Here is a 14,800-nt window from a genome sequence, read left to right as displayed (position 1 = left end):
ATCATTGATAGAAGAGAATAAGAATAATCCCAGGTTTCTTTTCAGCACTGTTGCCAGGCTGACAAAGAGTCCGAGCTCTGTTGAGCCATGTATTCCGTTCCATGTATTAGTTCAGTGAAAATTCTCAATGTTAATGAAGTACTGTCATGAAAGGCTTAAGCTTTAAGTTTGAGATAACACCCTGTGAATTTGGGGCCTGTCAGATCATATATGAGATATTTGTAATGATTTTTGTGGTCATTATGACATCAAAATTTGCCATGTCACCACGGACACACCCTTTCGTAAAATGTCAGTTTTTTAGAGGAAGTGCCATTAACTTCTCTTCTTACTACATTTGTAGTGGGTCTGGTGAACAATGTCAGAGTAATAAGTCCAAGATCAAAACATGTGACTTTCTGTTGCCAGTGGGTGGCCGTATGGCAATGACAGGATGTTGAGGAGCTGAGTGCGATTGTGTGGGACATTTGTTGCATGAGTGCATGTAAAATGTAGGAGATATGTCAACTTCCGGTTTCTGGGTGAAAAATCTAAGTATGACACTCATTCCCATTGAAGAAAAGTCAAGCTTTTAGTAATGTTTAATCACACATGTCTGAAGACTATTCTGAGCAATTTTCAGACCTTTATGATATCTGTAGGATGAGTTTGTTCAAATGTAACATGTGCTAAACATAAAAATGATTTTGGTTTTAAGTGTTTGAACCAAAATGGCTGGATTCCTATTGGGTTTAGATCATGGGTCCAAAAGGATTTGATATTGGACTTGACATGTTCTATGACTGTTCTATGACATTTCACAAGTCATGTTTGGGGCATGTTCAGGATCCCAAAAACGCAATTCGTTTGGAGTTTAACACCTGGAAAGGAAAGACTGATAAAGAGGGTTGGCTTCTTTATCACCAAACAATACAGTGAGTTCAGACAGAGGCTTCCTCAGCTTCACTGTGACAAAGACTGTTAAAAGAGGGCATTTCAGCCAATGACAATAACTGCACAGTGACTTTTTTTTTTTTTAGAATTGCTAAAAACAGTATTTTTGCAATTTCCCATTTCATGATGAATAAACTATTATTTAATTAAACTTTGATTCAATCAAATTTTTTATGTTAATTTCTTTTTTAATATGTTTTTCTAGAAATATAACACCTTCCTCCACCAATTATTCCAATTATTATATAAGCAATAATATACCATGCTTATGTTATGAGAAATTCCGACTAATGCAAATCTTAACTTTGTTTATTCCTCATCAGTTTCTGATTAAAAAAAATGTTTCGTGTGCTTTTTTCCTCCTATTTGTCTGGAGGCACGTGAATGCAGCACGAGTCACGCGTTGTTTCGCTTTGAGAGCACAAATATGGCGGATGATGGAGAGTCATTGGAGTCTTGGCTTAGTGAGTACATACTCAACACTTATTTAACGTCACTTACTCACGTTACAGGTGTGCTGGTAAATGCTGTGTTGCTGTATATATCTTCAATCTTTGTTGGGCTTACGTGACATTGCTATATATGATTTTTGGAGCGCTAAGTGTTCTGTGTTGTTAGAGGAGGCTAACACAGCTAAAGGGAACATGGGGATTTAAAAAACCCAAAGCAACTTTGACATACAATTTACGCGTGTCTCGGTCATATATTCCGCATGCGTGTAAATAAGCGATAGACTCATTCTTATTGCGACGTGCTGTAGGGTTTAACATTTCCGTTGTAGTTGTACAAGCACCAAACCTCTCAAAGTTCAAACATTCATAACAAACTGGCTCTTGTTGTTCGGCAGGAGAAAAATGCCACTGAAATAAGCCTGATATTAGTGCGTTCACATAAATCTTTATCGTTTGTGAATCACAAAGCTTCTCCCCTCGTTACATTTTCAAGGACATACATTAGGACTTTTCACGTGAAATTTGCGCTCGAATGCTCATTTGAGGTTGCATCTTCTCTCTTTCAGACAAAGCCACCAATCCCTCCAACAGACAGGAAGACTGGGAGTATATAATGGGATTCTGTGATCAAATAAATAAGGAGCTAGAAGGGTATGTCCACATTAAACAACCCCACTATGTCCTATAACCTCAAATCAAAACGATCATGTGCTGTGGTAAATGCACTGGGCTTCATGTTGCCTCTGTTGATGAACATTTGTATTGCGTCCTTTCTTTTGATATTTTCCAGTCCACAAATATCCGTCAGACTGTTGGCACACAAGATCCAGTCCCCTCAGGAATGGGAGGCGATGCAAGCGTTGACGGTCCGTAGCTTAGTCATTTCACTGCGGTTCTCATTCCGATGTCCAGAGGCGTGAAAATGATTGTTTGTTTTGCTTTGGAAGGTTCTGGAGGCGTGTATGAAGAACTGCGGGCGCAGGTTTCACAGCGAAGTTGGGAAGTTTAAATTCCTAAATGAGTTAATTAAGGTGGTTTCACCCAAAGTAAGTAACAGAAACATTCTAAGCCCGTGTAACGAAGATCTTATTATCTGAAGTGATTCACTGAGTTATTGTGAGCTGGGCTTGTACTCCTTATTTTTTTTTTGTCTTTTTCTTTTCTTGTTTTTCCAGTACCTTGGAGACAAAGTGTCAGAAAAAGTGAAGAAGAAAGTGATAGAGATTTTGTACACATGGACAGTGTCTCTTCCAGATGAAGCAAAGATTTGTGAGGCGTATCAGATGCTGAAATCACAGGGTGAGTCACAGTGTGCTCGCAGGTACCACTGTGAAGTGATCTCTGCTATTTCTGCTCATTTTGTTACCATGAAGCCCTGAAACTGTGTATCAGCTACTTTTTTTTTTGTTATTTCCTTTTAGGTATTGTCTCAGTTGACCCAGAAATCTCTGTAGATGCCACATTGATACCATCACCTTCTACACGGCCCAAGAATCCTGTGTTTGATGACGAGAGAAAGAGCAAGGTAAAGGAACTATTCTTTGTGATGTTATTGTGGGGACCCTCGAGCTCACTTGTAGCACTTGTCCTATCACGGATGGATACAAATGTTGAGATGAACAGTTTTATTGGCGGAGCGTCCGTTGAAATAAACATTAGAGAGAATATTGTATTGCAATGAAGTGTGCGACACAAAGGGGGATTCTGTGTAGTTCAGTTTGATGCTCATATAAATTCAATAACTCATTTATTTATAGTTCAACACATCAGTAACGGGCCTCATTTAAGATAGAACTAAGTAAAAGATTAACAGAAAGTTTACGGTGGCAAGGCGAGGTTTGCAACGACCAAGACTTCAGAGCTGATTACTCTTAAGCTGCGGGCTGATCTTTAAATCAATTGTATACGTACACAGTCTGTCTAAGCTGGAGAACCTATAAATAGTTGTTTATTTTGTTTCAAACGGCGTGCAGAGTAATAACTTACAATGCTGGCTGGAAAATGAACTATTCACTTTTATTATTATATTGACTAACTGATAGAACGTCTTACAACACCAACCTTTATCAGATTTTTTATTGCATCTCATTCACAGCCCTCAACATGCGAGATATTCAGTCAGCGTCACCCAGGCTTTGGTCAAACTGCAATGTCCTCTCACAGACCTTTGAGGCATTTAAGAAGGGGTGATTTGCTTTGGTGGAGGACAGATAAATGGTTCTTTTCTACTTTTCATTTACACAGCTGAACTGTAGCTGTTGTAATGTAGGCCCATTTTGTGCAATCTATACGCTGATTGTGCGTTGAATTCGGCCAACTTTATGAATACTCAGCTGAAGCTGATACTTTCTGTGCTCTAAAAGTTTAAAAGTTTTGATCAGAGGAGTTTGTTTCAAACTTTAAAAGGTCAAATGTGGTTGAGTTCCGGCTAAATTTCTGTGCATCTGTTATACAGTTTCACAAACTCATTGGTTGCTGCACACGAAAACAGGTCACGGTCCGGTGTTTTCTTTGGGTTGACGACATCTGATGAATGGATTAAGTTTGTGTTTCTTATGAGCGTGGGAGCTGGAATGGATTTACTGCTGGCTGTTTGAAAATACTGTTGGTCTGAGGAAAATATATTGGGGTTTTAGGTCGCTAATAGGTTTTTTCTTTTTTTCTCTCTTCTTTTTAAAGAGATTATCAGAGCTTTTGAAGAGCAAAAAGCCTGAAGATCTGCAGGAGGCGAATCGACTCATCAAGAACATGGTCAAGGAGGTGTGTCAGTAAAGCCAGAACAAATTTCCCAGGTTTTCAAATCGCTGCCTTTGGTTGGAGTTCAGTCAAAAAATGCCACCTTGTTTTATGTGTTTCAGGATGAGGTGAGAGTGCAGAGAGCTGCAAAGCAACAAAGCACACTGGAGGCGGTCAACAACAGCGTCAAACTCCTTAATGAGATGCTTGCTCACTTCAGCCCAGATGACTCCACCGAAGAAGATAAGGAGCTCATTAAGGTCCGTTTTCTCTCAGTGTGGTTACATACGGGCCATCGGATCAGATTAATGGCTAAATTACAATAAGGTTGAGTTATTCAGTTCATGTAGACACCTTAATCTAACAAGAAATTGAATCGGATCGGGTTACTTGCGATTGAATGAAGATCCCGAGATAACTTGATCCAAATGCCCACTGAACGTGCCTGAAGACGACAGTGGATCGGATCGAGCGTTCTGCACATGCTCGAAGGTTTTTTCCGCCATATATCCAAGGATAATTACTCTTGTTCAGATAAGGAGCATAAACCAACTATAGCTATAATCGAGTTAATCTCATCATGTAAACCCACTGATAAGACTCAAACGACCTTTTTGCATTGATAGACATATTTTTTTCCGTGGTCATTGACCTTTCTGGAAACGCATACAATCCCAAAGCATTTCCCGGTACAGTTTAATTTAGCTTCATGTGAAAGAGTGGAATGAAATTAGATTAAATGAAATGGAAAAAAAATGTACATCGTGACTAATTGGTCCTTTTCTTTTTATAAAGGCATCCAGTACAAAACTCTCAAGGAGCTAAAAGATCCCTTTTAAACTCTGGGTCTTTTGCATTTCAACTGAGGTCTAAGATCCAGGGTAGATTAGGCTAATTAGTCTGTTGAAGTGTGAAACATCTAATCGCTGCTGTGTGGGCCAGCTGCCTACACAGGGCAGCAGAATTAACCCAAAATCTTGTTTAAGTTGCACTTTTTTTTTTTTAACTGGTTGTGGGTGTTTTTGTTTGTGATTTAGAGTATAACTGAAATAATTAACATTCCCGTATGCATCACCGAATCACTGCTGGCTTTTCAAGAACAGTGCTCTCTCCCCCACGTGCACGCTGTTCTCCCAGCTGTTTGAAGCAGGCGAATGTCTGACAATGAAAATCATTTACGGACCATTCGAACTTTTCTCAATCATTCCTTATAGCTTTTTTACTTAAAGTTAACAGATTTTAGAAGCCGTGGAGGAGATTCAACGTGATATGACTGAGACTGAAAAGTTGGACAGAAATACACAAACAACAATCATTTTTCTGGCGCGGCACGCCAAAGTTATTTTAGGTTAAAGACGCCCCCCCCTCCCAGAACTCCGAGTTTTAACTGGTGTCTGTGTTAAATATGTTTCAGAACAACTCCTTTTTATCAAAGCTATTTCGAAGACATTTTCTGTGAAAAGCTGAAATTGATCTCCTGATAAATTCAAATCCTGCATTCATGCCAGAGATCCACATTTCTCTGTGTCCTGTTATGTAACAGTTTCTCTCTGAGATTTATACGAAGAATTTTCATTTCAGGAATTGTACAGTGATTGTGACAAGCTTAGGCAGACGGTGTTTAAGCTGGCTACTGAGACTGAGGATGATGACAGCAGCTTGGGTAAGAAAACCTGTAGTTCGATGCTGTTCACACTGATTACTTGCTCCTGCTGTTTTTGCCTCATGAAAAAGGCATTTCAAATGTAATTCGATTTAAAAATGCACATTTTAGGTGACATCTTGCAGGCCAGTGATGACCTCTCCCATGTCATCAATTCTTATAAGAAGATTGTGGAAGGGCACGCCATCAACGGAGATGCTGAAGTAGCAGCAGAAACGCAGAGCCCAGTCACACGAGGTAAAGTTAGAATGGCTTGGTTAGTCTTAGGGTGCTTCCAGGTATGGGTGATACATGTGTACAAATCCAATGCCTGGTCCTCATTCTCATGTCATTAAAGTTTCTCACCTGATGTTTGATCACATTTCATTGCTTATGACATTATTAAAGCAGTATTTTTCTGCAGAGTAAAGATCTGCATCACAACTCAAACAGGTGAAGGGACACATCACACTGGCATCAAATTAGCTGCCCCTATTATTTTCAATCATTACCACGCCAGCGATGGTGGCCAGCGATGGTGGCCACACGATGGTGGCCAGCGATGGTGGCCACACGATGGTGGCCACACGATGGTGGCCACACGATGGTGGCCAGCGATGGTGGCCACACGATGGTGGCCACACGATGGTGGCCAGCGATGGTGGCCACACGATGGTGGCCACACGATGGTGGCCAGCGATGGTGGCCACACGATGGTGGCCACACGATGGTGGCCACACGATGGTGGCCAGCGATGGTGGCCACACGATGGTGGCCAGCGATGGTGGCCACACGATGGTGGCCAGCGATGGTGGCCACACGATGGTGGCCAGCGATGGTGGCCACACGATGGTGGCCACACGATGGTGGCCACACAATGGTGGCCACACGATGGTGGCCAGCGATGGTGGCCAGCGATGGTGGCCACACGATGGTGGCCACACGATGGTGGCCACACGATGGCGCTCTGGGCGCAGCTGCCCTGCGTCACTTCATTTTCAAGCAAAATGAGTTTTCATACCTTCCTCATGCAAGTACATCCCAGCTCCTGTCCCTCAGTAGCTTTTCTTCTCTGGTGCTTTACCAGTTTTCTTTTTCTTTTTTCAATGCTTTTACAACAGCAAGATCTCCTCCCAAACAGGCTCAGAAATGAATCTCATTGAATTTGAATCAATGAATCATTGATTTTGCAGAAAATATTTACAATCCATTTTTCCCATCATTAAGGAAACTTAAATTGTTCTTCAGATGAGGAATCAACTATTTTGGTTTATTTTAAATTCCACTGTATGGTACATTTACTCCACCTGATGTTTAGAGTGGTACTAAAAATCTCCTGTTTCTTGTAAAAACATAACATGCAGTAATATTCCAGTATGTTTGAGGTCCATGTAGTCATAAAACAACAGATGTGGCAACCATGTAGGTGTCTGAAAAATGAATATTTTCATCAGTCTTATGTCCTAAAAGCAAGAATGTATTAATTAGAAATAGACGACTGCAATGGAGAACTCCGGTGACATCGCCACAGAACGCAGTGTGTTGACAGATGGGCTTTAACTTGTGCTGCACAGACAATAAGGACAATTAACACACTCGCATGCACTCATCTATGACGCAAAGGAGTGACGATATCTGTCTGCGTATGCAGGTTCCTGTGGAAACAAAAGCAATATTGTTCTTGTGGCCTCGATAGCAGTTCACTTCATCTGCTTTTGGTACTATTTGCTGTTGCATTTAACTCATACCAAACAAGGGTAAACCAGATCTGGACCTGAGATGGCATGCTCAAGCTGTGGAATCATGCCCGGGTTCATTTGCACTCTACAAATGCTTTTGCCTCTGGAATCTGAATTTATTGTTGGATTTGTACAGTACTGACTGTGCACATCCTTTTTATTATAATGCTTTATCAAAAACAGGATGTCGAGTTCAATTTCTGTGGAAGGTGTGTTAGGAGTGGTTTTAAGTAACTATTGAAATGTTGAATCCCAATGCTGCACCTCTGTCGTGTTTCCCTTTCTAATATGCCCTGTCTTTAAAGCCAAACAAAGTCAAAAGTAATATATTCTAGTATCCCTTTAACAACCATATTGGTGTGTATAAGCAGGATTTTTGAATGTTGGATGAGGTGATCCGCTCCTTCCCCCACTGCCAGAGGCAGCGTTATCCTTGGGGTGCTGGTATCACTCCTTTTCCCTGACCACAGCACTGCAGAGTGCAGAAACTGAAAGAGACGCCATCTGACTATTCTGGATTCTGCGGTGAACACCGATTTTTGATTGTCATGAGTTTTTAATGACTGCGCCACAGGAGTCCTAGGAGACAGGACTGAGAGTGTGCACTGCCAATCCGTACACAAACTGTAAAAATGGATCCCTTGCATGTCTTTCTCCACGGTTTAGGTCTCCTATCAGTTTCATTGCTTCCTGTGTTTGGTGAATGTGTTATTTTTTTTTTAAGACTCACTTCGGGGTTATCTGCTCTCTTGTTGCCCTTAGCTTTGAGCAGTCAGCTAAAATGAATGCGTTGCTGCAGGTCTTTAAACTTTGCATGACAGGTGGATGGAGACGAGTACATTTGGCACCTATTTGTTAAGTGCAGATGTTTTTCTGTGTCTGATAGGTGCTGGAAGCACAAACCAATCAGAGATTCTCATCGATCTGGTGGGCCTTGACATCCAGAGCCCCTCTCAACCCAAGCCGGAACCTCCAGCATCTTCTCTGCCTTTTCCAGCTGACCTGCTTTGTGGCTTGGTAGCCTCCGACACTCTATCTGAGAGCGTTAGCGCACCCTCTGCAGCAATGTCACTGCTGGATGAAGAGCTGCTGTCTTTAGGTATAAGGCGTGTTATGTAGTTTAATCCTTTTATTTATTTATTTTTTTTGAAGATCTCTTTATGTTTCTGTGACATATTTGTGTCCATTTACAGGCCACAATGAACCTGGCCCTGCACTTAGTGACTCAACACAAAGAAACCAGAGGAATATTCCATATTTACAGGTGTGGAAATTAATACCAATACATTCATATACAGTTGATGTTCTATCTTAATGAAAAATAACTGTGTACTTTATGGCCATGCATTTCAGGGTTCCAGTCAAGATTTGGGTGTTTTTGACTCCAGTATGCCTACAGTTCCTACCCTCTCAACTCCTTCCCTCTTTCTTAATGCCCTCCCTACAACGATAGCCTCAGTTGATCCCACCAGAACTTCTACAAATGCCTTAAGTTTCCCTGACCCTGTCTTTCCCACGCCTCCAGTGTCTACAGCATCTGGTTCTACAATGTCAGTCATATTCCCACAACCCCTCAGTTCAGCCCCGACCACCAAGGCCCCGGCTGCTCTTCCTCAGTCGTTCAGCATGATTCCTTCAGCTACCTCGCAGCAGGTGCCCACTTTACTCGGAGTACTCCACTCGCCATCATCCTCTCTCAGTCACACTTTACAAGACCTTGCCATGTTGGACCTTGGCAGTAATGAGTGAGTAATACATGTGCTCTGGGATAAAAGTGAGTAGACTGGGCTCCTCCATATATCTGTCACGTATAAATTATTGCTCTCTGGCCTCTATTTTGGTCAAATCTCAGTAAATGGTGCCTGTTTTTGTCTTCTACGGGTGCTCAACAGGGATTTTTTTCTTTCTTTCACCGTATGATATTTTAAGTGCGTGTGAAGCAGTACTCTCTAAATAGATGGTGGAAGATCTTCCTCAACCCTTGATTAGAAAGTGATGCTTGAGTGAACCTACAGTCTCTTTAAAAGCTCTGTCTGGTTCATTGTCATTCAGCAACATTATTTGTGCCGTGTGGTAAAAGTAGACTTCACAATACAGCGTAGATCATGTTATCTTTATCAGGAGTCACATTTTAAGACACTAGTGGAAGAGCTAGAAGTGTCCTACAAGTGCAATACTGCTGGAGGATGCTCAGAGCTGTGTCCAAAACGTCTCCTCTCGTGAAATGAGCCATTGAATTTATCCCACAAGTCAGATTCACTCCTTCTAATCAGTTTGGATTCCATTAATAGATAATAAGCTTCAAGGATATTTTTGTCCAAGGCCTGCCAAGGAGTTAAAACTGCAGTTGACAAACCAGCTGATGATGTCACAGTGGCTGCTTCCAATTCTTGTATACAGTCTTAAAAAAGTGAGGTTCTGAATACTCCTGCTACTCTCTTCCAGTCTTGTTGGCACCTCCACCTCATCTGCCTCACTGATCGCAACAGGGATGCAAGGATTGTCTACTCCTTCAACTACCAAGAGCAAGGTAGATGACGGCGCTCTGTTACGCTCTCTGTCCCCGATTCTCCCTCTGAGCCAAGCCAGTCCAGGCAGAGGGAAAGAGGAGTCCCTGACTCACGTGTTTGTCCCTTTGGAGGCCATCAAGCCAAGTGAGTTCCAGGAAGGTTACTTAATGATTTCTGTATGTTTTAGTAAGAGTAAAAGTTGATATGGTTTGTTGGTTTTGATATTCAGAAAGGCCGTACTTATAAAACACCAAGCATGTAAAAACTAATTATTGTGTTAGTCCTACCAAAATGATGTGCAACTGAGCTTTCCAAATGCCGGCCAACAAGCCCTTACAATGTGGCTGGGGTTCAAATCATTCATATGATTAACCAGACTCAAACTGCCCTCGGTGCTCTGCACGTGTTCCGCAGTTCCATCTTTTTTGTAAAAGCGTTTGTGTATATCAATGCAGCCGAATTCCCATTAAAGCTGCTCGTTCTCGTTCATTTTTCTGTTTATTTAGTCAGAAATTGGCACTGAGAAGGAACCCATCAGGACTAGTTGTCAACCTGAAGCACTTTTAGTCTCCTCTGTCCTGTCCCTGCATGTACGATCATCTCCCACAGAGAAAGTTAGAAGCGGCAGAATATCTTGAATGTTTTCTCACAGTCCACAGCAAATCCACTTAACTTGATTCTGGAAATCAATTCTGTATCCGTGCACGTATGCTAGGACGAAGAGAGTGGGTCAGCTCATTGGCCAAGTCAAGCTGTGACTGACTTACCTTTGATGGATGCAGGAGTAACTGCACCTATTTGGTCTATCTGCATGAACAGCATGCACATCCCTGAACTGCCATCAAGCAAAACCTAACCCATATTGATGGTCTTTTATACCCTTAAAAAATAATGCCATGTGTGCTTTGTGCTGTAAACACAAAAATAAAAGCATTTATCTGTAAAAAGCTAAAAAAAAGTTCGGTTGTATGTTGGAGAAATCGGATTTCTTTTTTTGCCCCGTTCTTTCAGTCGGGGAGGGCAGTTACTGTAAAAACAGCATCTACTGTCGAATTTATGAGCAGTCAGATGTCTCTCTGACGAAATTAGCTGATACACAAACATCTAAAGTGTGTCGAAACCTTTGTGAAGTGTCCTAAACACGTAATATCTATCATTTATTAGGTCAGTGGTTGAGTGCAGTTCTACATGAGAAAAGGACTTTTTATCCTGCTGTTATGAACATAGCAATCAGTCATTTATCTTTGAAAGGCACGTGGATTTAAAAAGAAATTGCTTCTGATTTTAAGAGCTGTCTCTTGTCACTGTTCTAAAATGCCTGATCACTAAAGAGATGTCAACATTTATGAACTCCAGCTGTTTCCTGTGTGAAAATAACAGCTTTTCTCTCATGTGAGATTGATTGCTGGTTTTAAAGCTGAACCTTGGACTTTACTGCCACTGAGTGGTGAAAGTGGCAAAGTTTTTACCCGAGTGGACCATTCTGTTTTTCCAAGTTCACTGTGGTCTGAAGGCTGTCGGAACATCTAGAGCAAAACAAAGGTTCTATTCAAATGGATTACACTGAGAACTTTATCGGTTGTTACACTGGGAACACACAGCCATTTGAGTGAGACAGTATTATTCTACTAGTAATGACCTTTTTCGTTTCTCCTGTCTGCTGTGCTTTTAGGTAAAGTCTGCCCTGTGACGGCATATGACAAAAACGGCGTTCGTGTTCTGCTGCATTTTGCCAATGACTGCCCACCAGGCAGGCCTGATGTACTAGTGATGGTGGCGTCCATGCTCAACACAGCCCCACAGGCTGTCAGGAACATTGTTCTGCAGGCTGCTGTGCCCAGGGTAAAAAAACTGATGTGCTGTCACAGTGCAGATTATCTGAAAGTACCGTCCCCTCCATAATGTTTGGGACAGTTGGCTTCCCAGGTGTTTGTGCACACTCGGGTGTGATTCATTGCTTCATCAGTGCAGGGATAGGATACCGAGGCTACAAGGGACCAGTAATTACCAGTGTTCAACCTGAGGAGAGAAGCTGTGCCAATGAAAGTCAAGGAAACTATTATGAGGCTGAAAGCAAGAATAAAACCATGAGAGACATCGGTCAAACTTAGGATTACCAAAACCAACTGTCTGGAGTGTCATCAAGAAGAAAGAATGCACCGGCGAGCTTTGCAATCATAAAGAAGAAACTTAAAGGGCCAAGACCCCGGAACAAGCAGGAGTTGAAGGAGGCTGCAGTAGAGGCTCAGAGAGCAGCACCAGAGAAGATACTCGGCACCTGGTGATGTCATCAATCGCCAACTTCAAGCATTTGCATGCGTCTGAAGGCTGCGTAACAAAGTAGTGACTGCTTTATTGTACCTACTATTACTTTGTCCCAACATTAAGGTGCCCTGGAATCAGGGGGACTGTGTATAAAAAGTTGTAACTTCTACACGGTGGAACTGAAATGTGTGAAAATGACTTTGAAGTCTGGAATGTGCACTTTAAACATTTCTGAATCTGTTGATTTAGAATTTTACACTGAGGCGCAGAGGGGGAACTCAAAGAATAACGGGACTTTGTCCCAGACATTATGGAGGGCACTGGAATAATTTAGGCAGATACTAACCTCGTGAAATTAGCCTAAAAATGACACTTTGATGGCTTTTCTTGCTGTTATTTGTATTTGAATGTTTGTTCTTCCAACTTTCCAGACGATGAAAGTGAAGCTGCAGCCACCGTCGGGGACAGAACTGGCTCCTTTTAATCCAATTCTTCCTCCTCCTGCCATCACTCAGGTCATGCTGCTTGCCAATCCTCTCCAGGTACTGCTCCCACTGGAGTGTTTCTGTGTTCATACCGTTTCTTTACTCTTTGCATTTAGCATTGCATTCACTGACAAGGCATTGCTTGGCTGTGGTTTTAGTCTGTTCTTCAGGTCATGTAGCACAGCTATTTCCTTCCCTCCACCCTTTCATTCCAGCCATTATGCTTTGGTGATGTATTGGTTTTGTAAGGGCACATCCTGTTTGTTATGAAAGCTTGTGAGAGCTTTGTACTTTTGTGTTTTCCAGGAAAAGGTTCGGATGAGGTACAAACTGACTTTCACACTGGGAGAGCAGCCGTTCACAGAAGTAGGGGAGGTGAATGACTTTCCTCCTGCTGACAGATGGGGGGCTCTATAGTCATGCTGACCTCTTCTTTGAAAAATATTTTGCAGTGTAGTTTGTCACTGCACAGCAAGCTCAAAACAATGGCTTTTATTGAAAGTTTGCATTAAAAAAAACTTAAATGGAGCTTAAGGAGTTAACCATGGCCCTCTGAAGAAGACATCCAACTTTAACCGGTGAGATACAGAAATAGATGATGAAAACATGGACAATGACTGTTGAAGTTGTTATAATTCTCATTTGCTCTGGTTCTCCTGTGTTCCAGTCATATCAGGACCGATTGGGGGGGGGGAGCAGCTACAAGGCAGACTTGAATAAAGCAGAAATGCATATTTAACTGTGACGCAGTGGGCATATGAACATGAACCACAACATGATATTTACATGAATTCTTCCTGAATATGTGTTAAAGATGGTATACATGCACAGTGGGTTGAAGCAGACCAAAGCCCCTCTGTTGCTCTGATAAACGCACACGTGCGTTTGGTTCATAAAGAGTCGGTCACAGTTGGTTGACCTTTTCCACACTGGCTCACAGTTACTGCTGAATACATTTGGCTTTTATACATAAGCATACCTTATACTTTTACTTCACACTGTATTTTAAGGGCAGAGTATTGTCATGAATGTGTTATTTATTTTTGGTTTGGGGAGGAAATATGGGATCTTTTACTATGCTGTATGGTATCTCAGCAAAGCTTCTTACAGTTTGGTTTGATCGTCTTAAATGTTACTCGCTCTTCAGAAATGCAAATGCAGGTCTTCAGAAAAGCAGCCCAGAGGTGGGTTCTGATGCATTACATTTCTGGATAGGATTTGGTTCTAGAAATTCCTCCTCGATAACACAGCATGCAACAGACTGTATCCTCGTTTCCTTTGAAGAGAATTGTCCGGGGCAAGGATCAGCTTTGTATCTGTTAGGTGGATGTGCTTCATTAAGTTCTGACCCACCCACACCCTTTTGTCAGGTATGTTGTTTCGACTTAATATCGCTGACATACAGACCTGTACATCTGTCCTGCTCCAGATGTGACATGATGTGAACACTGAGCTAAATTATTAGACTTATCTTAAATCTAGTGTAATTCTTTTTCTAGTGTTGGAGATTCTTGTTTCAAACTAGAAACTATTTATTTGTTTCAGCTTTGAGAAAATACAGTACATCGGTGGTAAGAACTTAGCGGTCGGTGGAAATTCGAAGAACCACATGCTTGTTTTTACGGGGGCCGATTAGTGTCATGTGGAAGGTTCTCGACGTATTTCCTATGAAAGTATTTATTTAAGATTGTTAAATGAACTTGTCATTGCATATTTTTCGAAAAGCAGTTTCTGTGCATGGAAAAATAAAATATGGAATTATTTGTATTACATTTCTCACCTCCCATGCCTCGTTTTCTTGTCATTGCTGATCCACTTTCATGTGGCTGTCAGTCTGGATCATAATCAGACTTTTAAACTTGAGATTGAAGCGCTTCGGGGTAAAACTAGACCATGAGTAGTAAAGGTTCTACATTTACTGCAAAAACTGTATCTCCTCCAACTTTTAACAAAGACAACTTCAACTCCATATTACTGAAGTGATGCAAGATCTGACAGATGTGTAAAATAAAACACGTGATGGTTTGCCACATAAGGA

The 14,800-nt window shown here is 41.6% G+C and overlaps 1 protein-coding gene across 1 annotated transcript; it reads left to right on the top strand.

Moving 5' to 3' along the window:
• The first annotated feature begins 1,330 nt into the window (after positions 1 to 1,330).
• On the top strand, positions 1,331 to 14,544 carry gga3a (golgi associated, gamma adaptin ear containing, ARF binding protein 3a). Its single transcript, XM_072383455.1, has 17 exons — positions 1,331 to 1,397; positions 1,952 to 2,036; positions 2,176 to 2,251; positions 2,333 to 2,431; positions 2,561 to 2,684; positions 2,807 to 2,910; positions 4,065 to 4,145; positions 4,244 to 4,381; positions 5,703 to 5,784; positions 5,896 to 6,021; positions 8,389 to 8,601; positions 8,696 to 8,766; positions 8,856 to 9,247; positions 9,948 to 10,156; positions 11,685 to 11,854; positions 12,709 to 12,819; positions 13,069 to 14,544. Exons 1-17 carry the CDS (start codon positions 1,361 to 1,363, stop codon positions 13,177 to 13,179), a joined length of 2,229 nt encoding a protein of 742 aa, XP_072239556.1. The 5' UTR covers positions 1,331 to 1,360; the 3' UTR covers positions 13,180 to 14,544.
• The last annotated feature ends 256 nt before the right edge of the window (positions 14,545 to 14,800 follow it).

Source organism: Leuresthes tenuis, unplaced genomic scaffold, assembly GCF_036924035.1.
Source record: "Leuresthes tenuis unplaced genomic scaffold, fLeuTen1.0.hap1 SCAF_4, whole genome shotgun sequence".
In the NCBI taxonomy this organism is placed as follows: Eukaryota; Metazoa; Chordata; class Actinopteri; order Atheriniformes; family Atherinopsidae; genus Leuresthes; species Leuresthes tenuis.
The sequence above is the reverse complement of the archived record's forward strand: the minus strand, read 5'-3'. Positions and strand labels throughout refer to the sequence as shown.

What these genes read in the sequence shown, in the direction of transcription:
- gga3a (XM_072383455.1), top strand. Translation starts at nt 1,361, where the DNA reads ATGGCGGATGATGGAGAGTCATTGGAGTCTTGGCTTA. An exon ending in AGGCGATGCAAGCGTTGACG is followed by an intron (nt 2,252 to 2,332) that starts GTCCGTAGCTTA and finishes TTGCTTTGGAAG; the next exon opens with GTTCTGGAGGCGTGTATGAA. An exon ending in AAGATAAGGAGCTCATTAAG is followed by an intron (nt 4,382 to 5,702) that starts GTCCGTTTTCTC and finishes TTTTCATTTCAG; the next exon opens with GAATTGTACAGTGATTGTGA.